The sequence below is a fragment of the Vigna unguiculata genome, chromosome 1 (assembly GCF_004118075.2).
Source record: "Vigna unguiculata cultivar IT97K-499-35 chromosome 1, ASM411807v1, whole genome shotgun sequence".
Taxonomy (NCBI): domain Eukaryota; kingdom Viridiplantae; phylum Streptophyta; class Magnoliopsida; order Fabales; family Fabaceae; genus Vigna; species Vigna unguiculata.
In genome coordinates, this window is record NC_040279.1 from 12,636,130 (window position 1) to 12,662,709 (window position 26,580).

General features: G+C 36.0%; 1 protein-coding gene and 1 long non-coding RNA gene across 9 annotated transcripts in view; one reads left to right on the forward strand and one right to left on the reverse strand.

The window, feature by feature from the left end:
• Positions 1-5,758, forward strand: part of LOC114178499 (protein RRNAD1) — a 31,576-nt gene extending 25,818 nt beyond the window's left edge. For 3 of the 7 annotated variants that reach the window (XR_003603337.1, XM_028064439.1, XM_028064447.1), the window contains 2 exons: positions 5,023-5,235; positions 5,314-5,758. Coding sequence is in view for 2 of the 7 variants with exons in the window: in XM_028064439.1 (XP_027920240.1) it covers positions 5,023-5,226 (204 nt within the window). In the remaining 5 variants the exon portion in view is untranslated. Of the gene's footprint in view, positions 1-5,022; positions 5,236-5,313 lie in introns of those variants that run through there. The other 4 variants (XM_028064467.1, XM_028064503.1, XR_003603335.1 and 1 more) reach the window with 3 other exon arrangements.
• An 8,086-nt stretch (positions 5,759-13,844) lies between these two features.
• On the reverse strand, positions 13,845-20,442 carry LOC114178043. Of its 2 annotated transcripts, none has more exons than XR_003603257.1 (4): positions 20,339-20,442; positions 16,463-17,246; positions 15,891-15,994; positions 13,845-15,421 (listed from the first exon to the last, which is right to left on the reverse strand). It is a non-coding gene; the product is annotated as an uncharacterized LOC114178043 (long non-coding RNA). The 2 variants fall into 2 exon arrangements; XR_003603259.1 differs by lacking the exon at positions 20,339-20,442 and adding an exon at positions 17,824-18,101.
• Positions 20,443-26,580: the final 6,138 nt, after the last annotated feature.

Here is a 26,580-nt window from a genome sequence, read left to right on the forward strand (position 1 = left end):
TACTTTTCAAAACTAGACTTGAAGTCCGGGTATCACCAAATTAGAATGAGAGAGGAAGATGTGCACAAGACAGCTTTTCGCACTCATGAAGGCCATTACGAGTACTTGGTAATGCCCCTCGGGTTAACTAACGCCCCAGCCACTTTTAAATCAATAATGAATCAAGTTTTCAAGCCCTATCTAAGGAAGTTTGTCTTAGTATTCTTTGACGATATTTTAGTGTATAGTCGAAGGTGGCAAGACCACTTAGAGAATTTATCTCTAGTGTTGCAACTGTTCAGCAACTAGCTTTTGTGGTGAATCAAAAGAAGTGTGTGTTTGGCAGTAGACAAGTGGTATATTTAGGCCATGTTATCTCAGAACAGGGAGTGGCAGTTGACCCTGAAAAAATTCGAAGTGTAGTAGAATGGCCTATTCCTCGCAATGTGAAGGGAGTGAGGGGTTTTCTTGGGTTGACGGGATATTATCGAAAATTTATTGCGGGGTATGGAAGGATTGCCAAGCCTTTGACAGAACTAACTAAGAAGGATGGGTTTAAATGGGACTCAACGGCTTTAACAACATTTGAAGAATTAAAGAAAGTCACGACACAAGCTCCTGGTTTAGTTCTCCCAAACTTTACACAACCATTCGAGATTGAATGTGACGCTTCAGGAGCGGGAATTGGTGCAGTATTGATGCAAAATCGTAGACCTATTGCTTACTTCAGCAAGGCTTTATCACCAAATAATTTGAGTAAATCCGCTTATGAGAAAGAATTAATGGCTTTAGTGCTAGCTGTACAACATTGGAGGCCATATCTTTTGGGCAGAAGTTTCAAAGTTTATTCTGATCAACGTAGTTTGGGGTATTTGTTGCAGCAACGAATAACTACAGCGGAACGGCAGCATTGGATAGCTAAATTGTTGGGATATCAGTTCGAAGTGGTTTATAAACCGGGCCCCGATAATAAAGCTGCTGATGCTTTGTCACGGGTCTTTGAAGATGGCGAATTAAGAAATATTATTTCTTTTCCTATATGATTGCAAGGACAGCAGGTACAGGGGGAGCAACAATCTGATCCGTTCCTTAAAAGAGTGGTGGACAACATTCAACAAGATGTTAATCCTAAGCAGGGTTCAGTTGGCAGCAGGGCATATTGTTGCATAAGGGACGATTAGTTTTGTCAGCATCGTCTCCTTTGATTCCACTCATCTTAGAAGAATTTCATGCATCTCCTACAGGGGGACATTCGGGTTTTCTGAGGACATATAAGCGGGTTGCTGGGAATCTATATTGGGTTGGCATGAAAAGAAGGGTGCAAGAATTTGTTAAGCAATGTGATATATGTCAAAGGCAAAAGTATGCAGCAACATCTCCAGCTGGGCTCTTACAACCATTACCCATTCCTGATTGTGTTTGGGAGGATATTTCTCTTGACTTTATAACGGGGTTGTCCAAATCAAAGGGATTTGATGTTGTGTTTGTGGTAGTAGACCGATTGTCAAAGTATGGGCACTTTATACCTCTCAAGCATCCATATACGGCAAGAAAAGTGGCTGAAATATTTGCTAAGGAAATTGTGCGTCTCCATGGGATACCCAATTCAATTGTAAGTGATCGAGACCCCTTGTTTATGAGCTTATTTTGGCAAGAGTTGTTTCTTATACAAGGCACTGTGCTAAAGATGAGTTCATCTTATCATCCTGAGACGGATGGTCAAACAGAAGTGGTGAATAGGTGTTTAGAGACTTACTTGCGGTGTTTTGTTTTGGAACAACCTAAATATTGGGTGGATTGGATACCATGGGCTGAATTATGGTACAACACCACTTTTCATGTGACTACGGGAAAAACACCCTTTGAAGTGGTATATGGGAGAGCACCTCCTCCTTTGGTTCGCTTTACACAAGGAGAAACAAATGTGGAGGCTGTGGCAACAGAATTAGTGGATCGTGATGAAGCTCTGCGACAATTAAAATATCATTTGCAGTGTGCTCAACAGCAGATGAAGAAGTATGCAGATAAGAAACGTAAACAAGTGGTGTTTGAAGTAGGAGAATGGGTATTTGTAAAATTACGACCACATAGGCAACAAACAGTGGCACGACGCATTAATCCGAAGTTGGCAGCTCGTTATTATGGACCATTTCTTGTGTTGGCTAAGGTGGGAGCTGTTTCATACAAGTTGAAATTACCCGAGACAGCTAGAGTGCATTCAATATTTCATGTATCACAGTTGAAACGGGCAATTGGAGATTATTCTGCAACACCTGAATTGCCTACAGAATTGGAATTGGAGCCAGGAGATTTGGAGGAACCAGAGTCGATTTTAGCAACACGAAAAATTATGAAAAAAGGGGAGTTAATTGAGCAGTGGCTGGTGCGTTGGAAGGGTAGATCTGCAGAAGAAACCACTTGGACAGATACAGTGTTGCTACAGAGCCAATTTCCTCATCTTCGCCTTGAGGACAAGGCGATTTTTGGAGGAGGGAATAATGATAGAACACTTGAGGAGGGGCTGATACAACATGAGAAAGATGGTGAAGAAGGCCATGTTAGTGGAAGGCCCAAGATATGGAAGGTTTACTTTAGGAGGAAGAAAACAGGCCCAGGGAATATTAATTAGTTAGGAGGGTAATGACGTGGCAAAAGAAGACAAGTATTTGAGAAGGGAGGAAAGAGAGAGGGGGGATACGGGAAGTTTGTTATGAAATAGGGTAAGGAGAGTGATCTCTCTGGAGGAGTCATAGACTCTGGAGATATTCTATATTGTCATACCACCGTTTTGCTCATTTTCACACATTCAATAATACAGTTTCCATACACTATCATTTGCTGTGCTGTTTTGATTTGTTTTTGTGGTCATAGTTCTATCAACATCCTTATCAATGTCATAATGTAGAAATGCATTCTTGATGTCAAGTTGAAACAAATTCTAGTGGTGAATGGTAGCGGAAAAGAGAAGTCAAATAAATGTTATTTCGGCAACATGTATAATCTTGATCATAGATGGTGTATCCTTTGGAAATCAAATGAGATTTATAGTGATCAATAGATCCTGTCTTAAAAGTGTACAACCATTGACACCCAATATTTGATTTGTTAGTTGGAAGAAGAACCAACTCCTAAATACCTCTACTTTGAAGGGCACATTGTAAAGGCATAGATGAGTTTATATGATAGGATGCAAGTTTCAATGTAAATGTCATGGCCACTTGATGGAGATTCCAATATAAGTGTGGAAGTCCACCACTTTGAATTGAAGATTCAAAGATAAGGATCGGTGGTTCGAAGGAGAACCTCGAGATTTAAGAAAAAAACTCAAATTTTCATATACTCAAATGTGTCTTACAAAGACTTATGTATTATGAGCCTTAACACAAAAAGTCCAGTACGACTAAAAGCCCGATAAAACCCAAACACAAAAATTACAAAATTACAAACTAAAAAGTTCTTATTCTATCAATCGAAGCTAATTCGAGAACACTCTGAAGGTCATGGGCACGCTTCTATCAATTACTCCGAAATTCCTTTGACGGTTCTAGTCATGCCTCCATCAGTATTGGAGGTCTTGTATGTGCCAGTTGAATATGGAATAGACTGTTGAGTGGCAGGATCAATAAAGAACAACGACTCACGAGGATGATAGGACTCGTCAGATTTGAAGTGGCAAACATTGGCGGTATGATCAAATTTGAGACAAATTTGGCACTGAAACTTGGCAAACTTGCCACGACCTCGGGCTGGACTACTACCACTGCGACCAGAACCACGAGAATTTCCTTTTTGTGCATCACGAGCATAGGATCCATGAGTAAAATTGAGAGGTGTTACGAGGTTTTTGATTTTCTTGTTCATAGCGACGAAGTCTGGTTGCATGACCATGCATAAGAGCTTCAATCTCAGCAATTGAAGGAGGTCTCTTCTTGCTTTCTATAAGTGAGACAAAAGGAGCATAATCAGATGGAAGACCTTCCAAAAGCACATCCACATGCTTGTCATGACGAACAGAGAAACCAACACCAGCTAGCTCATCAACATAATTCTTGATTCGACGTAGATACTCTTCCATAGTCTGAGAGTCAAGTTTAACGACACATATAGCAGTCCTCAACTGACGTGCATGAGATTTGGTCTGGAGATTACAATAATCATGATTACGCTCCCAAACTTCATACGAGTGAGTACATCCGAGAACAAGAAAGAGTACAGACCTGGAAAGAGTTCATTGAAGCCGTCGAACCAAGACAAGATCCAAGAACGAGCGCCACGAAATCAACCACGCAAGAGAGAGAACCGAACAAAGGAGACAATGAAGAAGCAGTGGAATCAGTCAGGATCGTCAAAAAAAAGCTCATGATACCATATTAGATTCATGAGAGAGAGAACAGAGAAACGAAAGAGAGAGAACAGAGAAACTGAACAAAGTGTTGTAAAATCCACTTAACATTCTGTAAGAGATTGTATTTACAGAAATACAAGAGAAAGGACAGCTGTACGTGACACGTGTCCATGTGTAATTAATATTAACATATACTAACAGGGATCGGCACGTGCATGAGAAATTTTCATGTTGAAAGTATGTCAACTTTCGAAGAGGAGGAAAAGAGATAATCAAGCCTAAGAATATTGTCTTGTGCATACTGATGTGATACAAGATGCAAAGCCTTAACTTCTGTTCATACTAATCTCAATCAAATAAGAAAACAAATCATTAAATACGAAAAAGTATTCACAAGATCTTCTAATATAATATAATATTCTAAGATTCAAAAACGAGAAATTCAAACACAATCTATAAATAGACAGACTGTAGAATATGTTGTTTTAAGTTATAATGTGTTCATTGATTGTGTTTTCTTGGTACCATCATCCATATAATCTTGGTTAAAAAGTAAAGTTTTCTTTAAAATTAAAATAATTTGTTTGAACTGTACTTACAGAGATGTTTGCTATTAATGAAAGCAATTTTACATCTTTTTTTGGTTACATATAATTAAAGTAAAAAATATCTAGTACTTATTTACCAATTATGTACAGGACCTTGTAGGACCTTATTGGTCTCTGAGAGCCGCTTTAGGACCTCTTTTGGAAACTCTTATTCTACTTGATAGATTATTGTTTCTTCAAGAGCAAGGCAGTACTTTAGAAGCCTGCTTGTTGCCTATATTTGATCCAAACATATCGCCAAGAAATGTGGCCGTAATTGCAAAAAAGATTGACAAAGATTTAAGATCTTCCTGATGCTGAAAGGTAATTAGTAGTGTTCTCATTTACCCAATTACAGCTCTTTTTATATCCTTTCATTTTATTACTGTCTTTCTGTGGCAGGAAACATCCCAGTGTAAGCAGGAATGACTCAATATGGCTTGGTTGGTTGATTTTGCCACATGTTGATATTATTAAATCTGTTGAACCATGTAAAGTACCGATATGGCTTCTCCCAACTCCAATTCTAGACTTGTTCGATTCAGATGAAGAAACTCAAAATTCACATGAGAGAAGGCAATGATGCTGCAATCATTCCATGCCGGACATTCTTGAGCTTTTTGTTGATTCTGAATATCCTCTCAGGTTAAGGTCAAGGTCATTTGGGACAGCATGGTTGTTATTGTGTGTCTAACATCTTGAGAAGTTACTTGATTGTCATTAATCATAGCTACTGGTCTGAGTAGCTATCTGGGTAATTCATTTAAATGATGTAAGCTTGGAGAAATTTTAAGCCCTTTTTATTTGTATTAATTATTAAGATTTCAAAATATTTTTGCTTTCGTTCTTTCTGGTGTCTTTCCTGTGTGAGCATGGGGATTTTGACCTAATTTCTTGCGTAGTGACTGTTTTCAATGTACATTGCTAGATGTAATTTAGTATGAACTGAATATGTGTAATGGAAGCTGATACATTCTATGTAAAATAGGGATATAGCATCTGATTTTTTATTTTCTCTGTTTCAATCTCTTATGGTGATTATTTGCTGTTTAATAATGACATTCAATCTCTGGTTCCCTAAATAATGACATTGTTTTCTTATGAGCTCAATGTATCTATGTGTAAAATATGGACTTTACATAACTGATTTTAAAATAATTTTATGTTATTATTTTTTTTTTTAAATACGGTTTGGTGCGAGTTATTTGATTGTTTTTCACACTATAAACTTGTGTACTGATTGATTATGTAAGAATGTCGCAAATAAAATAAGGGATATATTCTTTAAACATAAATTGTATACTCAAATATCACAATTATAAAAAAGTTATTTCAAGATATCTGCAACACGAATAGTGATGGAACTGCGCGTATTTACACTATATTCCTTTTCTATGTTATTATAGGTAAAAAATATTGGTGGAAAATAAAATAGATTCAAAACGGAAATGGAATTATAGGGTGCATGGAAACATATGAAAAACAAAAATAGAAATAGAGATGCTTAGTTTAAAAATAATAATAAAATAATTAAAAAATATGTATAAACTAAAAATCCATTTTATAATTGATGATCGTTCACGCATAATCGATTATTATTCCTACAAACACCATTTTTCCCAAGGGAATCTAGTTTAGTGGGGTTGAATAGTGATAAATATGATAGCATACCTTCTAGCGATAATCAAGTACATTCAAGAACAATTGGAATTATCTGCGAAATGTGTGCTTAAAATCTTATTATCATTATGAATTTAGTAGTATAGAGTTTTCTTTTGGATATTATATCATGGACCATGTAGTATAGGGTTTTTGGAAGAATTCACCTTAAGTTAACATGAGAAGCCTTGTCTTCCAAGGTAAAGGGCTAAGAAGAGTAGTGGCCACACGGCATGCTACTAATGAAGAGGATTTCTCCTTAGTAGTGGTCATGTGTAATGTCTTAATGGAGAGAATTTCTCTTTAGTAGTGGTCATGTGTCATCCTTTTAATAGAGATGATTTTGCCTTATTTTTCAAAGAATTTTGGTTTTGCTTCTCCTTTTTTATGAGAAACCTCTAGGGTTAGTGTTGTAAATAAAGGTGTCTTCCCCCATGTAAATTCACCTTTGAATTTGAGTAAAGTTATGTTGTCAATTTTGTGCCATACAACTCAACTTAAGTCCCCAAGGCTAGAGTGTTGTTTCTAGGTTTCCTTTAGCCACCTTTCCTTAAGAGTTGGTCCAACATCTCTTGAGAGCACCTAAACACCACCATAATCTCTCCCCCTTACTTGAGTCATATGGCTTGGAGGAGGAGTCATCATCTCATCACATCAAAATCACCACATGCGTGCCATATTTCCACCACCATCAGGCTTTCACAAACTACCACGCATTTAGGAGTCTTTCCTTGGCTTGGGTCGTATAGCTTGGAGGAGCTTGCTTATCCTGCCATTTGGTAATCATAGCTTATGTTATTTTGTTTGCCTTTTGTGTTTTCCTAACCTTGTCTTGTTGTACCTATCTTGAGATTATAAAAATCAACCTCTCTTACACATAAACAATATTGATAGTAAACATCTATAACATTCAAAATAAAATTGCTCTCTCTCAAATATCCAAAAGTTACGTGCTTGTATTAGAATGAAAGCCCTTTGAGTCTAGTTTCCAACAAAAAAAAAATCAACTCATTTGGAGTTCTATGAAGAAGGTTATGAGCAAAATAGTCAACAAATGTCAAAGTTGCCATAATGTTGTCATCAATGTTTTCTAGGTTTTGTTTTGGTAGTTTTGGCTATTGTTTTGTTGCTTCTAAATGCTCTTAAATGTGTTGGATAACATGTTTACACATGCTTAGCCTTTGTTGAGTCTTTTCTTAATATTTTTCATTCGGTCATATCATATGTTTGGATCATTTTTATTTTTAAATCATTTCATGTTGTCTACAGTCATGTTTAGTCCTTTTTTGTGTTTCTACATTTTAGTTTAACTTTGAAAAATCACAAAAAATATATGTTCATTTTCAAAAATACACCATATATGTCCCTTTGAATGCTTTTATTTTTGCATCTTTGAGTTCATACTTGTTATTAGTTCATTATCAAGTTCATAGAGTTAGGTTTTCATTATGTTTTGTTGAGTTTTATAATCTATCTTTTGATTCTACTAGGTTTCTTCCATTTTAAATTTCTATCTTTTGATTCTACTAGGTTTCTTTCCATTTTAAATATGTTGTAGTGGTTATGTTTTGGTGTTGAAAAATTATTGAGAAAAATAAAAAAGAAGTTCATAAAAAGAAGTAAAAGAAAAATTAAGAAAATAGTAATTAAAACAAATGCACTAGAACCACTACTACTACCTTCTTTGGGATGTTTATTTTGAAACTTTTTTGGGGCTCGGAATTGGACTTTCCAACAACTATTGGTCTTGGGTTTGAGCTAAAAGAGTGATTATATTCACCATTAGCCATTAACCAAAGAAAACAAGAAGCATAACCCTCTCTATTCTAGTTGTGTTTGTTCATTCATTCTAGTGCCTTTTTTTTAGGTGATTCTCATTGTACTTAACCTTGTTTCTAAACAATTATTTTATTGTTTGAGCTTCTTGGTACACTTGGTTTTGTCATACACGTGCTTCTTGCTTTTCTCCCTTTGGCCTCCTTGGTTTTTGGTGTAGGCGCTCTTTTGAGGTGAACCAATCCCTTGAGGTAGTATCTTAGGGGTGAAAACCTTAAGTGGACTTGAAGCCTTGGTGAAGGAGGCAAAAAGAGGAGAGAGGAGCACCTTTCTTTAATTTGAGTTGTGATTTGTTTCTTGTAAACTTGGCCTAATTAGGTCTCTTGAGGGAGCCTTTGGTATTCAATCTTATCTCCTAATTAGAACCTAGAAATTTTTAGTGCATCATTTTTTTTTAGTTAGAGAGGCTTTGAAAGCTCTAATTGTTTACACACCTTACCATTACACTGCAATTGTCTACACACTTTACCATTATACTACTAAAATTAATCCAAATTTTATTTAATGATTACTGTAGATGGATCCTTGATTACACATCCTACTATTTTTCACGATACTAAAGAGCCGGAGAAATTGATTCATTATTCCATTTCAATTCCAATCGATTCAAGAACGAGACAAAGCACTAATGTTAACTTCCAATATCTCGATTGAAATACCAATCCATGGTATTTTTTGTAGAAATAGTATTTTTGCATATTTCGATGATCCTCAATACCAAACACAAAGCTCGGGTATTACTAAATATAGGACTATTGATATAAATTACATTTTTAAAAAGAGTATTTTTTAATCGAGTATCTAGGAATTGAGGAATTTAAGACAAAATACCAAGTTAAAAAGTAGATCAATTTTTTTTTCATTCCCAAAGAAATGTATATTTTACCAGAATTTTCTTCCATAATGGTACAAAACAATAGTATTATTGAAGTAGATACACCAATCACTGTAAATATAAAAGTCAAGTAAGCGAGTTGGTTCGATTGGAGAAGAAAAAAAAAGATTCAATTAAAAATATTGTCCAGGAATATCTATTTTCCAGAGAAATGGATAAGATATTCCAACACAGTGCCATCTTGATACCACCGAGAACGATAAAAAAATTCAAAAGGATAAAAAAATGAAAATTGGATCTATGCCCAATGGATCACAATTATGAATAAAAATTATATTGTTTTGGTTCGACCGATCATTTTATATGAAATAGAAGATATGATCAATTTAATCTACTTTTTTTCCCAAGATATGTTAAAAGAAAGAGATAATTTGGAACTTGAAGTTATTCATTATATTCTTTCTGGAAATGGAAAATCAATTCGGGGAATTTCTAATTCTAATACAAGTATTCAATTAGTTCAAACTTGTTTAGTCTTAAATTGGGATCAAGACAAAAAATTGTCTTCTATCAAAAAATGGCATGCTTCTTTTGTTGAACTAAGTAGAGAAGGTTTGGTTAGATATTGCTTAAAAATAGACTTAGTAAAATCCCATATTTCATATATAAGAAAAAGGAAAGATCCGCTCGCTTCAAGATTTATCTTAGATAATGAGTCGGACTGGACTAACATCAAATCATTTCTTTTATAGATATGAGGGAAAAATTTCAACAATCACTTAGTCAAAATTATGGAACTATTCATATGTTGTTGAATAGAAATGCGAAATGTCGATCTTTAATAATTTTGTCATCATCGAATTCTTTTCAAATACGATCATTCCATGATGGAAAATATTACAATGGGATAAAATAAGAAATGAATCCAATTCAAAGAGATCCTGTGATTCTAATTCAAAATTTGTTAGGTCCTTTAGGAATAGCCCTTCAAGTTGCCCATTTTTATTTTTACCTTTTAATTACTCATAATTAGATCTCGATAAATAAAAATGGGTAACTTGACAAACTAAAAGAAACTATTCAAGTATTAAAATATTATTTAATAGACGAAAATGAGATAATTTATAAATTTAGTCTATTTAGTAACATCCTTTTAAATCCATTCCATTTAAATTGGCAATTTTTTCCATCATAATTATTGTGAAAAAAAAAATGTTTCCCATAATAAGTCTTGGTCAATTTATTTGTGAAAATGTATGTATAGTTCAAACGAAAAATGAACCATACCTTAAATCGGGTCAAATTCTAATTGTTCAAATGGATTATGTAGGAATAAGATTGGCTAACCCTTATTTGGCGACTCTTGGAAAAATTGTTCATGGTCACTATAAAGAAATACTTTCTGAAAGAGATATATTAGTTACATTTATATATCAAAAATTGAGATCAAGTGATATAACACAAGGTCTTCCAAAAGTAGAACATGTATTAGCAGTTCGTTCGATTGATTTAATATCCATAAACCTAGAAAAGAGAGTGAATACTTGGAATGAGGATACACAAGTTGACCAATAATAAGAAAAAAGATATTGTCATGAAGAAACTTGAAGATTTGAGGACAAATCATTTTCAAGACCAAGCACATACAAGAAGAGTGCACTTCATTTGTGGAACGTGGGCCCAAGCTCTTATCATCATGGGTCATCAATATGTTCTTAGTAGATTAGCTTTACTTTGAGCCTTGTACTATTGGCCTATTAGTATATGATTTTTTTTGTCTTGTATAACAGGCAAAATAGTCTAGGATTTCCTTTATGCCTTGTATTTGGGTCTCGGGTTGTAATTTAGGGTTTTCGGTCTATTAGAGATGGGCCCTAAGGAGACACATGGATCTAGGATAAAAACCTAGTTTGGATAGCAAACCTTCTAGAAGCTTATGGAATCTTGTCTAAAGTGGTCCCCGAGTTGCTCTGTTTTTTGAGACACATGCTCTTGCCATGTGTCATTCTCTTAATGGAAAGGATTTCTCCTTAGTAGTCACCATGTTTCATGTTCCTAATGGAGAGGATTTTACCTTGGTCTCCAAGTTAGAGTATTAGGGTTTTGCTTTTACAATTTGGAGACATCTTTAAGGTTACATAAGCTTATAAATAGAGGTGTCTCCCCTATATAAAAATCACCTTTGAATTTGAGTATTGTTAAGCTGCAAATTTTATGCCATATTACTCATCTTAGGTCACTAAGACTAGAGCACCGATTATAGGTTTCCTCTAGCTACCCTTCCTTAAAGGTTGGCCCAACCTCTCTTTAGAACACTCAAACATCATCATAACCTCTTTCCTTGATTGAGTAATATAGGTTGAAGGAGGATCAACCATCACACCACATCAAACCCACCATATGTGCACCATATTCCCATCACCCTCAAGCTTTCGCAACCACCACCCATTTGGGAGTCTCCACCTTGCTTGATTCATATAGCTTAGAGGAGCTTATCCAATCATTTGGTAATTGAAGCTTAGGTTATTTTGTTTACCTTTGTTTTTTCCTAACATTGTCTTGTTGTAGCTATCTTGGAATTGACAAGATCAACCTCCCTTACACAAAAAAATAGTTAGCAATAAACATCTGCAATTTTCAAAATTAAACTACATCTCGCTCAATGATCCAAAAGTTAAATTCTTGTATTCAAATTAAAGCCCATTGAGTCTAGTTTCCAACATAAAAAGAATCAACTCATTTAAAGTTCTATGGAGAAGATTATGAGCAAAATAGACAACAAAGGTCAGAGTTGCCAGAATGTTGTCATCAACATTGTCTAGGTTCTGTTTTGGTAGTTTTGGCTATTATTTTATGTCTTTTAAATGCTCTTAAATGTTTTGGATAACATGTTTACATGTGCTTAGATTTTGTTGAGTATTTTCATCTTTTTTTCCATTCAGTCATAACATATGTTCAGGTCATTTTTATTTTGTAATCATTTCATATTGTCTAGAGTCATGCCTAGTCTTTTTCAGTTTAACTTTAAAAAATCTGAAAACTAATCTATTTTCATTTTAAAAACCGCATCATATATGTCCTTTTGAGTGCTTTCATTTTTGCATCTTTGATTTCATACTTGTTATTAGTTCATTAGCAAGTTCAAAGAGTTAGGTTTCCATTATGTTTTGTTGAGTTTCATAATCTCTCTTTTGATTCTAATAGGTTTCTTTCCATTTTGAGTTGTTTCTTGTTCAAGTACAATATATATGTTGAAATATGTTGTAGTGGTTATATTTTGGTGTTAGAAAACTATTGAGAAAAATATAAAAGAAGTTCATAAAAAAATAGCAAAAGAACAATCAAAAAAAGAGAGACCAAAACAAGTGCACTAGAACCATTACTACTACCTTCTTTGGGATGTTTATTTTGAAACTGTTTTAGGGCTGTAAACTGGACCTTTCAACAGCTTTAGGTGACTCTCGTCGTGTGCTTAACCTTGTTTCTAGGCATTTATTTTCTTGTTTTTCTTTTTTGGTACTCTTGGTTTTGTCATACAAACTCTCCTTTCGAAGTTAGCCTTCTCTATTTTCAAGCCTTTTCTTGCTTTTCTCCCATTGGCCTCTTGGATTTTGGTGTAGTCTCCCATTTGAGGTGAACCAATCCCTTAAGAAGGTAGCATATTAGGGGGTGTAAATGATAACGTTGTTTTCTACCTATTATTGATGTTAAGTTTCGTGAATAAAATCAACTCCTACATAACTTTTATCTTCTTTAATCCTCTAGTTTATGTTGTTTTTGCATTGTGTCGTATTTTAGTTGTTTTATACTTTTTTACTTCTAATCTCTATTATGAGTGTGTGAAATAAGACAATAGGAAGCAATTCTGGTGAAGGAAAATAAGTTGAAACTTAAGGAAGCATAATTGGACATGAAAGATTGAGTTTTAAACAAATACTCACGTCGAGGGACACCGAGATCAAGTCCAACATTGCAAACATGGAGAAATAACTCACATATATGTATATACTGCCTTGTACCACCCTTGGAAGGCCAAAAAAATGACCATTGGGCGCCAGGGTCACTCGCTGAGCAAGCAGGTGGCTCACTGGGCGAAAATGACAAACCAGAACTGTAGTATTCGAGTCGTTGGGCGAAAATATGGCTCGCCCAGCGAGTTACATGTTTGAGAACGTCGATTTTAGGCCTCACTGGGTGAGAATATCGACCCCAATACGCGAATATGGTTATCTAATCATGTTTCTACGAGAGCATAGAGGGATTCCTCATTTTTCACGAATAGAAACACCTTGGGTGCTTGGGAGAGACTCTTGGAGGCTATTAGGGGTGTTGGGAAACTCTTCGTTTTCCTTCTTGGGTTTCCTTCTTCATCCATAGAGGTTTTACCCCTTTTGGGTTGGAGAGGATGATGGGCTATGAAATTGAAGGCGGAGATGCGAATGGGAGGCGCAATTGAACCATGGAGCAGTATTCAAGAACCTTGGGAGAGGGATTGTTTCTACTTTATGGTTCCAATTTCTTCCCTATTCTTCAATTTTGTAAAACCCTAGGTTCTCCACCATGGAGAACAATTTCTATTTGTTGAGATTAGATGTAAAACATTGAATTCTTGTGTAAAATTGTGTTGTTAATTTATATGCTTTTCCAATTCATGTTAGTATTTGATCTTCATGCTTAATGCTTGATGTGGATTGTTCCCATGCTTGATTTGTGATTCTTGAGGTGTTGGGAAACATCTTTAGAATCTAGATTTGAAATTAAATACCTAATGGATGCTTGTATCTAGGAATAGAACTTGGTTCATTAGTAATCTTAGATTCTTAAAACTAATGCATGATTTCACTTGTTGAGGATTCAAGGAATTGAAACTTGATGAGTAATCATAGGCTCAAAGTCTCTAGGAATAGGATTTGAGTATTCTTATGAATTGATTTTAACATGAATATGGAATTGGGATAATTTAGAATGCATGAGAATGAAATGGTTAAAGTCTAATCTTGAGAAATTGTAAATACACTATGTTAATTTCTTGTTGCACACCAACTGTTTCATAAAATACAAAAATAGTTTTCATTGTGTTTGTGTGAACTTTGTGTCTAATTAAGTCTGAATTGCGAGAGTTGTCATGCGTTGCACAAGTCCCTTGTGAGAGAACGATAAAATACTTATTACTTGTTATGTGCGACTGGTGCACTTGCCATGTTGGTTTTTCACTAACAGTAAACCTGAAGTGGACTTGAAGCCTTGTGAAGGAGACAAAAAGAAGAGGAGATAAACACTTGGAAAGGAATAGCTAAAACTTTGGTTGTATATGCATTTTTCTTTAATTTGAGTTGTGATTTGTTTGTTGTAAAATTGGCCTAGGTAGGTGTCTTGGGGGACCTTTGATGTTGGATCTCATCTCCTAATTGGAACCTAAGCTTTTTAGTACATCATGTTTTTTAGTTGGTTAGGCTTTAGAGGCTTTAAGTGTCTAAAAACCTTCCCATTAGGCTGCATAGTCTTGTTGCTATACTTTCTTTTAATTCTTTTATTTTTGCTTATAGTTTAATGTGTGTCTTAACATGCTTTTTAATTTAAGTTCCCATTGAGAAGTTTGGTACAAGAGGTTTGAGGTAAACTTTGGCTAAGGATAGACTGGGTTGTTAAGTAATCTAAGTGATTTAAAAGAAGGTTATTCTTTTCCTACAATTTTAATCCATCCATAATCAGCGATAACATGTCAGATAAAAGAAGTTTAAAAAATTACATGAGAATGAGAATTCCATACAGTAGATGAATGTGTGCAATGAATCAATGCATGAAAGCATACTTGAGATGTAATATGAGAAAAAATATATAGTCCATTGAAAAACATACTTAACCTATAAAATGCCTTTACTTGGCCGCTTGAGTTCCTTACATTTTGGGTTGCATGATTCAGACCATCCTTCTTGTGCATCCTGTCCAAAAATAGTAATTGCCTTTGGAAATTATTAGATGAATATGCATAGATTACAAAGCTAAACATGTGACCTTGGAAACATTACATATAATAACCATAAAGTATATCATCTTGATTGTTAGTCAATATATAAGTTATATAACATATAACCATAAAGTATATCATCTTTGTTTGCCTAACTTTCCATTGAGTTAGAACTTCCAAGCCTGTAATGGGACACCGAGGATCTTCGACACCTAAAGTTCCCAAAACCCAAACAAATGCTTCAATTACAATTTAGTTTAAAAAATTTCACAAAATCTAAACAATAAGGATTGGTGCAAAGATTATGACGTTATTTCCATACATACACGCATTAAAGAAGCAAACATGCATGCATAACTTTACTTCCAAACCTTAAGTTTTAAGATCTCACCGACCTTGAAAGAGGAATAACTTTATTCTTGATCAAGTAACCACATAGATAAAACAATATATAGTATTAATGAGAACACTATAGTGCATTTTATAACAGTATATATCTTGAATATTATTAACACAATGATGTAGTTCCAATAATAACAATATGTAAAGTGGGACAAACATGGCATTAGGAACTAAATCTGCGATCACAAATAGTTACGTAGTTAATTAGCATTCATTTAAATCACCATAGTAAAACACGATAAGGCATAGATTGATATCAACAAACTTTCCAGTGTGCACCTTTTCCTTATTTGATTCCTGATTGCACTCAAATCCACCGTAATACTCCAAACAAAAATGTGGAGAAATGTTGTCAGGCCTTGAAAGGGGTATTAACATTTTTCCTGATCAAGTAACCACATATAGATCAAGTAACTCTTCAAAGCAAGCCTTAAAACATGATGCCTCATCATTTTAACTATTTTTTACATGAATCAGTTTGAAAAGAAAACTTACAGAAATCTTTAACAATATCAATAATGATATCAAAGTCTATATTGATATTTCAACTTAAACCTACCTTTTTAATGTTCAAGATAGATAACACTATTCCTTTTGTGCACCTCTCATTTCCTAAGGCTCATGACATATATAAGTTGTTGCCACCATATGCTAAGACAAATACTTAGTTAATATAGCCTAATTTATACCATTCATTCAATCAAAACTAAAGGAAAATATCAAAAATACAATTTCAATATGAAAATAGTAGTAAACCAATTATGTCACTCATGAAGTAAAAATAGCCAAAAAACAAAAAGAATAAAAAAAGGAAGGTATATGGTTGAAAAACCAAGGGCCAACAATCTCACCAATTGCTTAAACTTTTGATTTAGTCAAAGAAACATATGGTTGTATCCACCTCTCATGCATTACATGCCCCCATCAATCTTCTTATTCATTGAGGCACTACCATTGGTTCTGATAGGATCGACATGGAGCAAATAAATCTCCATCAAAGATGACAATAAAAGGCATAGCAATGATGATAATCCAATTAAACATGACATGCAAAGTTCAAACAGTTAATAAGCAAGCACTTGCTTCATTCCAATCTAGGGTGACATTCTCTCCTCCATTTAGATGTCATCACAAGCTTTTAGAGTCATTATTTGTTCAAAGATAATTGCTACCTTACTTTTCTATAATGTGATATGTATGAACATATTCCACCCTTTTCAATTAAGTTCAAATAAAATATACCTCAAAGATCCCACCATTGGCACCCACCTCCATCTATGGTGGAACTCTTCTTAAATGGAAGTGTGCACTCCTTCAAGACTGAACTTTTCCCTATTCTTGTAGCAACCATCAAATTCTCCCAGGATTCTAGTGATTGGAACTACTCTTATAACTCAAGTAATACTTTAGGGATCAACCCCTAGTTATAAGTCTAAAAAATGAAAAAAAAAAATGACATAGTATCATTCATTAACTTTGAGTTGCTAGTCCCATATCCACCCCCAAAGATATATAAAGTACCTCGATTTTTCCAAGTACATATTTAGAAAGCAAAGATGTGACCAATTTCATACCCACCAACCACGTAAATGCACTCCAAAATCCTATCATTGCCTTCTCTTCGTCCTCCTCCTTCTATAAAACAAACAAACCCATATCTAAGCATACTCAAAATTTCAAAATTTTAATTAATAATATAACTGTTATAAAAAAATGGTAGATTAAGAAGTGATAGATATTCTATCATATCTTTGCCCTATCTTGAGATTAGCCAAACCACCACAAAGGTGTGAGCTTCCAAGAACCAATGTTAAGGTTTGAGTGAATGGAACCAAGCAAGGACATTGACTTTATTATGATGAAGTGCTAATAATGATATGATCATCTTAGTTGCATTTCCACAAGTTGCATTCAAAAGCCCTCCAATTGAATTAACATCCATAAACCAAAACCAAAACCAACTAAAATAATGCTTGCTGCAAATTTTTGTTTACATAGCTAAAACCAAGCTTACATTTGAAGTGTAGAAAATTAAAAGTTGCACAACTTTAGCCTCATACAACTTCCTAGTCAATAATTTGATTTAGTTATATGACCGAGACAATATAGTTAGGACAATGAGCCATATCTTAGGATTGGATTTCAAATTTGAGTTTAGATCCATAATGCACAACAACATAAAATTCCAAAAGGGGAGAAGCCAACACCTTACCATGTTATCAAATCTTTGAAGATCAACCTTTAAATATCCAACACAACTTGTGGTGTCTCTGCTTATAATTTGTGGTGCTCAGGATACAAAAAATCAGTAAAACAAATATGTAAATAAAGACTAAAGATGTACCAAGTCCATTGTGAGAGAATTTGAATCATTGAAGAATCTTATTGTCGCAACTGGAATCGCGACGAGACGACGAACCAAAAGAGAAAACGGATTTAACAAGAGATTTGGAGTCGTCACCATAGTTATCCTGGAAAACTATGAAAAACCATAAAAATAAAACAAGTCTGCGAAAAACCAGATTTTGGATCCGGGAGTCGGTTACACATAGGGAAGGTGTTAGCACCCTACCATGCCCGTCCGAGGGCTGTACCTTTAATTAAAAAATGCAAAGTTGATGTGGTTTTCAAAATATTAATTTTCCCCAAAAATAATAATACAAAAATACTAAAAGAAACAAAATATTTTTTTTTATTTTTTGGGCCCGATAGGGATTGACCTTGGTCCTGCGTATTCTCATTCAAAATGAGAAATCAGGGTTACGTAGTTCTTCAAAAAGACTTTGTTTTAAAAAAAGTTGATATTTTTATATTTTTTGAAATTTTATATATATTTTTTGTATTTTTTAAATTACTTGAAAATATGTGTCACACGACGCAAACGGTGAGACAGACACTAAAAGAGAAAGAAAAATATTTTTAGCATTTTTGAATTATTTGGAAGAAAGTGTCACACGACGCGAGCGGTCGGATAGACACTAGAAGTGAAATAAAATTATTTTTGGTATTTTTGAATTTCTCATTTTTTTTGTGAAATTTTTATGATTTTCAAACTTTTTTGATTTTTTATTGAAATATTAAAAAGGTGGAAAAGAAAGGGATAAAAGTTGAAAACACAAATATGGGAGTGCATAAGTAATGTGTAAGGTGCATGAAGCAAATTGGGTGTGTGTAGTAAAAAATGAGGTGCGGCGAGTAAAATATCGTTAGGTGTGTGGTAAATGTGAAGGTGCAACAAGTGAACAGAAAAACAGGCCCAAAACAATAAACAAAGAAATAGGGGGTGCGTGGTTAACAATCAGGAGGGTGTTTGAAGTAAAACAAAATAAGCCCCAACAAGCAAAGAAAACAAATGGATTTGGAGTGTGAAGAGTAGAACCAGAGGTGCGAAGAGTACGGATGGCCCAATTCGAAAATTCAAAAGATGAAGGTGTAATTAGTGGCATTGGGGGTGCGGAAATCATTCTAGTCCAAGTGTTAATATCCTTAATGTGCAGAAAACCCAACACGCGTGGGGTTCATCTTCTTCACGAATAGAAACCTGCAAGGGTTTCTTGTCTTCTCCTCCATATGCTCGGACCAACAACATAACCCTCCATTCACGGCCATGCCTTTCTTAGTCAATCGAGGACTCTCTCACTCGTTGTTGTCCACCCGAACACCACCTCCACTACTTTTAGTTCACCACCGCGCCATCACGCGGCTTACTTGCCGGCGGCGCCGACGTAGGAGACGTCGACCTCGTTCTCGAAAGCTGACCCCGAGAGATCGTCACCTCGCCGCAACCATCCAAAGACGTCGACGGCGGCAGTGACGTCCACCACAGACCTTGACGTCGAGAACCGTGAGCTGCTCGACCTTCACTCTTCCTCCTCTCAGGCGCGACTCGGACGGCTTCCGCTTCAGCACCCAGGGGCACTACCGACAACGCTGATCACCCTAGCACCAAATTGCACACGACTCGCATCTTCCGCTAAACTCCGACTCGCCAGCGGCACGCCGTCGAGGATGGTTTTATCTCCTTCCCACCGTTTTCGTTTCCGATTGGATGTATGTGATTGGGGAAGATGAAATGTGAGAGCTTGGTTCTAGAATGGGGGTTCTGATCCGGTGCGGTATTGGATTGCAGGGGTGGGGTTGTGATTTTTGTTTTTTGCTTTGTGTTCTGTTTGCAGGATGGAATGGTGTTGTGATGTTGAGGTGGTGTTCTACGAATGGGATTGCTGCAGGAATGGACTGGAATGCTGCGGGATTGGGATGGAGAAGGAGTTTGGGGTGGAATCGAAGACTTGAATGGAGGGGATTTGCACGTGGGGGCTTTCTTGGTCTCTGTTTTGTATTTTTGTGCAGGTGAATGAGAAAGATGAAGATGGAAAGAAAAGTTGAGGTGAATGCAAGGGTTGAAGATGAAGGTTGGAAAATGATAGTTGGGAGTGTGTATTGCAATCGAGACAGAGGATATGGGTAGCTTTATTAATGGAGATGGAAGATTGGTAAATGATAAGGTTGTAGAGGATGGAGGTGAGGGTGTGATGCTGATGATGGCGAGAGAGATTGAGGGTGAGGAGCTTGATTTTGTTTATTTTTCCTTTGTGCAGTGGCGTAGAGACATTGGAGGGAGGAAACAGGATGTTTCATTCTCAAACATCACTCAAATCCAACAGACAAGTTATACCAACACAACATCAGTCATGTTCATGCCAAAGTATTCGAGTATTGGTGCTTACCTCTTAGAGCTCCTGCTGGTGGTCTTGGGTCTGCTCGTTCAAGTATGCGATCCCCTTTGTCTGAGCTGTTTCTACTCTTTTCTCCCCTCCTCTCATTTTCTCCTCTCCCCTTTGTTGCTTGTTATTGTGTGTTATCCACTGCATTTTGAAATGGTAAAATCTTCTTGTGCCAGTAAGCTGCCCGTGCTAGGAAGTTGTCCCCTTTTTAAACTGCTCTCTCTCCTTTTTTCTTTCGAATCCTCGAGCCATGTGATCATAAGCCTTCCAGCCAAAGGTTTCCTACACCTCAGCCACCCAGCCACCCTATGAGATTAGAGACAATTTCCACCTTCGTATAAAAACTAACTTCAACATAGCCTGCACATGGCTAATCATCACCCAAATAAAGAAATTGTAGAATGACGAATGCAGGTAGGGCTTGATTGATGGGTGGTGCAGGCACTTGACCTCTTTCAGAATCACTTGTATTCATTAAACCTTTTTCTTTCATCATCACCTTTTTTTAAAAAAAAAACAAACGGCTAAATAAAAAGGAAAAAGGTAAAAAGGCTAAAATGAAATAAAAGTACAGTAAAATATATTAAACCCAAAAAACGTAAAATAAAACAAAGCAAAATTAAAATGAAACCAGATAAAGAGAAAGAATAAAATAAAAAAGAAATAAAATAAAATAAGACAAAAATTCAAAATAAAATAAAAAGATAAAATGCATATAAAAACAATATAAGATAATAACAATAATAATAGTAATAAAATAAAAAGGTAAAATAAAAACCATGAAATAAAAGTAAAACGAATTTAAAACAAAAACAAGATGAAAATAAAGTTGAAATAAGTAAAAATAGAAATATGTATTTATGCTCAATTAAATATTTATTTATTTTTATTACTTTTTTTTTACCCGGACGAAATTGGATGTTGACACATATATAATTGGGTTTATCTACCAAGTCACGAGATTTGAGACCCTCAAGGTAATATAGTCATCATCTTTGCCCTTGAAGTCATTTCCAGTATATTTGGACTACAAAATTGTATTCCCGGAGTCACAAACAATGGTCTTTTGTTGCCTTCATCGTCCAAATGCCCTGGACCAATTACTATCACATATAACATACTAAGTATTACAAAAACATCATTCACTTTCAAAATTGTTAATCCACAAAAAAAAGTATAGATCAATATGGCTTGAGGATAATGCTCTTAATTAAAGATTTTCTAATGTATTTAGTGCTTCATAAAAAATATACATAAGACAAGTCAGAATATGATAATCTAATACTACATTAATGAAGTAATAAAAACCTCGAGTATATACGGCCCTATAAGAACAAATTCACACATCATCTTTGTATTGATACTCTTCTGGGACATGCTTGAGAAGTTTTACCTACAACTCAAACACATCATCACCTCGAAGCACATCACAGAGCCAAGTTACCTCAATCTTTGTTGACACTTGTACATAGATATATGGGAATCATGTTTACATGGAAATAAAAAACCTTAATGCCTCACCATGATTCTCAATTCCCAAGATATATCCGAAAACAAAATATTACATACCATGACTCATTTTCCTCAAGGTCAATTTATTACCATAAAAGTGTTCAATAATTTAATTAGGTTGTGTTCAGTGACATGATTTTGGTCAATTTTAACTTGCCCAAAATGTGGAAATTATTAAGCCAATGACAAAGACAAATAAGTTTAATTAAATAAAATCACAAAGAAAATGTAGAAGTAGAATCCACAAAGCTCTACACGGATATAAATTCATAACACATACAAACCAAAATGAACAATAAAAATTACAATCATAATAAAAATAAATCAAACAGAGCTCCAAAAAGAATACTCGTTTACTAAGAAGAAACATTGTCTTTACTTAAGATTAAGAAAATCATAGAACAAAAGTGCACACCAACTAATAATACAAAATAAAAAGGGCTTTTAGAGAAGCACAACTTAATAAACGATTTTCTATAGTCAAAAGCTCCCTCCTTTCGTGACCCCTCAGTCATGCCTTCATGCTCTTATCTCTTCGCGCACCTCAAATCTTGAATGTTTTCCACGAACCTCAACAAATAATCAGGAATTTGTCATGATCCTTCAGCAAAAAAGAAAAAAAAAACTTGCTAGATCCAAAAACTTCCAAAATGGAAAAACTAATGGTACACACCAACTTTATAGTCAACGGTCTTCTTAGCATGATTAGGGCATCGTAGTACTTTTGAAGAAAATCAGACCCATGATAAATGTAAGACCCATGAAATTTAATTAATTAAATAAATAATTAGTTAATAAATGCGTGTCGTGGAAGCCTTTATGGCATTTAATAATGGTTGATGTGATGTGGAAAGGTACTAGCTCAAGTGGTTGAGAGTACTTTATTGTGTAAGAGGACTTGGGTCCGAGTCCTATGTATGCCACTTATGTGTATTTAATTATTATTGTCTTAATAATATGAATGTGCATGTTAAGTAAGAATATACTAATTGAGTTATGTTAGTTTAGCATGAAACATGAATTGGCATGAGTGTTAGCATTGACTTAATATTTGCATGGTTAGGGGTTCAAACCTTGGTGAGACCTAAATTAAGTTTTCTTTTTGCTAAACTTGACTTTTGGCAAAGAAGAGAGGAGGTAGAAAACTAGCAGCCGCGTTAAGGCATCCAAAGGGGCTGAAAAACAACCCCATAATGGTCTTGAATGACACTTATCACAAGCAATTTCGTTTTATGCCATTAAACCATAATTAAGACCCAATTAAAAGGCTAATTGTGAGAGGGAGGAGGGCTTTGGGAGTCTGCACAATTGGGGTATTGAAGGCTGTACGAATTCAGAGAGAAACAGTGAGTAGAGAGTGGGATTGAAGGGCTGGACAGCGAGAGAGCTTGAGGAGTTGTTGGAATTCAAGGAAAGAACGCAAGCTTGTCATTTTTAAGCAAAGGAATTCCAGGTTAGGGGAGTTCTTATTCCGTGTTTTAATGTGTGCGATCTTCTAATGATGTGTCCTGGATCATGTTTGAATTCTGAAAGCTTTGAATCCTGGTTCTGGTTGCATTTTCTGGAATTTTCCAGAAACCACCTGGCGGCGCATGAATTGCCGCCAGGCGACACATGTGGTTGCACCCAGTTTTTTGGGTTTGCGGATGATCCGCCTGGCGACCGAGAGTGACCCGCCAGGCGTTGTACTGTTGTTGCTGTTTGTTTCTTGTTTTGGTTGATTGGTCAATGATGTTGTTGTATTTGGATTGAATTCTTATTGCACATGTATAATTTGCATGATGAATTATGATTGGAGATTATTTGATTGTTGGCAATTGCATAAATTTGTGAATGGATTTTGGGGATTTTAGGTTACGTTGGGTTGGTGATGAATATGCATGAAGTATGTAATTGATTGATGATCTGGTGTTATGGAAATAATGTTCACATGAATAAAGTCTAAACCCTGTAGGATATGTGCACTTGAAGTGAAGCTAGTATGATGGGGGGTAATGTAATTAGGGTGTCTGGGGTCATGACGAGAGCAGGAAAAATTTGGGTAGAAACCAAAAATGCATACACCGCCTGGCGGCGCATGATCTGCCGTCAGGCGACACGTCATAACAATTTGCTGTTTTGATTTTGTCGGGGTTTCGGGTTAATGGGTATCTAATTAGTAAATTAATACATATATGATTAAAGTAATTAAGCATGTAAATGGATGTGGCATAATATGGATTAAAGAAGGTTAAAATGAATGAAAGTTGTAAAGTGTGATATAGTGCAGTGGTGGTTTGTAAAGGTTTGGTTCTATAAGCTATAATTCAGAATGCATGTTAACTTGGTAATAAGAGTGAGATTGACTTATGGGATACGGTATGGATGGTGTATTTTCTCTAGACATTAGGCGTTGTGATGGTGGTCTTGCGATTATAGCATATTGTGTAGCATTGACCATGTTGTGGTGGCATGTTCTAAGTAGTGAATGACTGAGAGTATGCTGGGTATAATACTAATTGATTAAGTGGCATGACTAAATGTGTGCATTGTGCTCTAGTTATAGAAATATGGCTGGAAAATTATAATTGTGCTTCAAGTTTGTGTGTGGTGTGATTCAAATCCTTTGGAGGATCTGTTTAAGTGCCAAGAAACCAGTAGCATTGCGCTACTAGTATGGCGCCAGGCGGCGCGAGCGAGCCGCCAGGCGAACGTAACACAAATCAGTGGCAGTGGCCACTGTTGACGGTGGCGCCTGACGGTAGGGGTAGTTCCGCCAAGCGGTATGGTATAGCGGAGGTCCTGATGGCACGGTGGCGCTTGGCGGCACGGGCAGGTGCGCCAGGCGGTAGCGGCGAGTGGCGCCTGGCAGCGTGGTGGGGTCCGCCTGACGGTGACGATGCAGTGATGATGCTGCAGGCGCGTGGCGCTTGACGGTGTGTGATGTCCGTCAGGTGGTCTGAACCTAGTGTGTGCCTGGCGACGTGGGATGCACGCCAAGCGGTTTTGGTTCAGTGATGGTGCGCGGGGAAAGGTTTCTACACAGCTTTAGGGGATGTTCATGATGCGATGCTTTGGCTGGGGACCCAGTTATGAGTGTAATCTTGTATTGGGGTAACACGTGACCACTCTAGGTTGTAGCCTGGTGGTGTAGGAAGTCCAGTGGAGTGTGCGAGTTGTGGCTCGTACGGCGAAGTTCGAGTGATGCCCTCTTCAGAGTGATTCTGATAGAGCTTTGGTAGTCTGGAACAGCTACAAACTTCATGTTTGTTTCGGGGAACTCCACTTGGTGTCACGGTGAGATGTTATGGCAATGTTATTCCCACGTGTGGACTATCAGGTGGTGGCCTGTAGTCGGAGGGGCGAGTAGACACTCGTGCAGCAAAGATCGATCATCGTTCTCACCTAAAGGGTATAGAAATGATAGACGTCTAATGAAAGTATTGGAAGTGGAAAGGTAAGGAAAGATGGAGAAGAATGCTAACCCGAGGTTTAAATGAGTTGATGTTGTATTTATTATTTTATTGGTTGGTTTTATTTAAATGAGCTCACCCTATCTGTGTGTGTATGGCGATTATCATGTAACTTGTTACATGGGAGCAGATGTTGATGCAGGTGAGCGGACAGGTGCATAGAGACGGAGTGGGGATCTCTTGGGGATTTTCTCACTAGTTTATTGTATTTGGACTATGGTGTTATTGTAATAATTTTATAAATCATTTCAATTGTATTACAGTCCTAATGTGAAATATTTTATCTATTTTGGTGCGTTGAACTCAAGGTTTTAAATATTTCTTGCGTTTTGGGAAATTGATGATTAATAAATGAGGTTGTTTTATTGAAATCTTATTTTTGTTTTATTTTAGTAAGTAATTTCCGGGTAGGACGTTATAATAAAAACCCTACACCATCAAAGGATGACAAAACCCTACACCATCAAAGGAGAAGTACCCAAGTTCAATAAAAAAAATATAGTGTCTTAAGACAACATAAGAATAAATATTACCTGATCAAGGCTGAAGAGAAAACAAACATATATGACATATTATGCTCCCTAGGGTTTCAGAAAGACAGAAAGGAAATAAGAACATTCATGTGGGAAGGCTTTTCTTTTCCAAGACATTTGAAAAAGAGTGATGAAGACATGACCACCTCACCAAGCACCATGGAGACCATCCTCAAAAGAATCACAAGAAGCATGTCAAAAGGGGAGGCTTCTCCATCTCTTTCCTTATTTAGCATTTCTTTAATTTGAATTCCTTTAAGTGGGCTTGGTTGACTATTTTTAAGTTAACTTGTTGACCTTGACTTTGGGTTGACTTGTTGACTCGAGGATTAACTTAACCTAAAGCCCACATGCTAATCTATTTTCTTTGCCTTGTAAGATGTTTAGGAGAGGGCAAATATGGAGACAAGTGGTGCATAAATGTGAGGTCCATATGAGGAGAGAGGACGCATATGGAGAGGCACATGTGAAGGAGAGAGGAGTAGCAAAGCTTTCTATAATCATCTAGAATGCTGATCAGATGCCTTGGCCATCAAGTTGTCTAGAAGCTTCTAGATGGCGCCTCCACCATTGCTTGCCTAAGAAGACACTTTGGAGACCACACATGTGCTCCTTGGTTGCCCTACCTTCTAGATGTTATTTTTGTTGCTTTGTTTTGTAGCCCTTTTGGATTATATGTTTTGCTAAGAGGCCCCTAGGCACTTTTATTTAAGGAGACCTCTAACACTTGTACAAGGTTAAACATTTT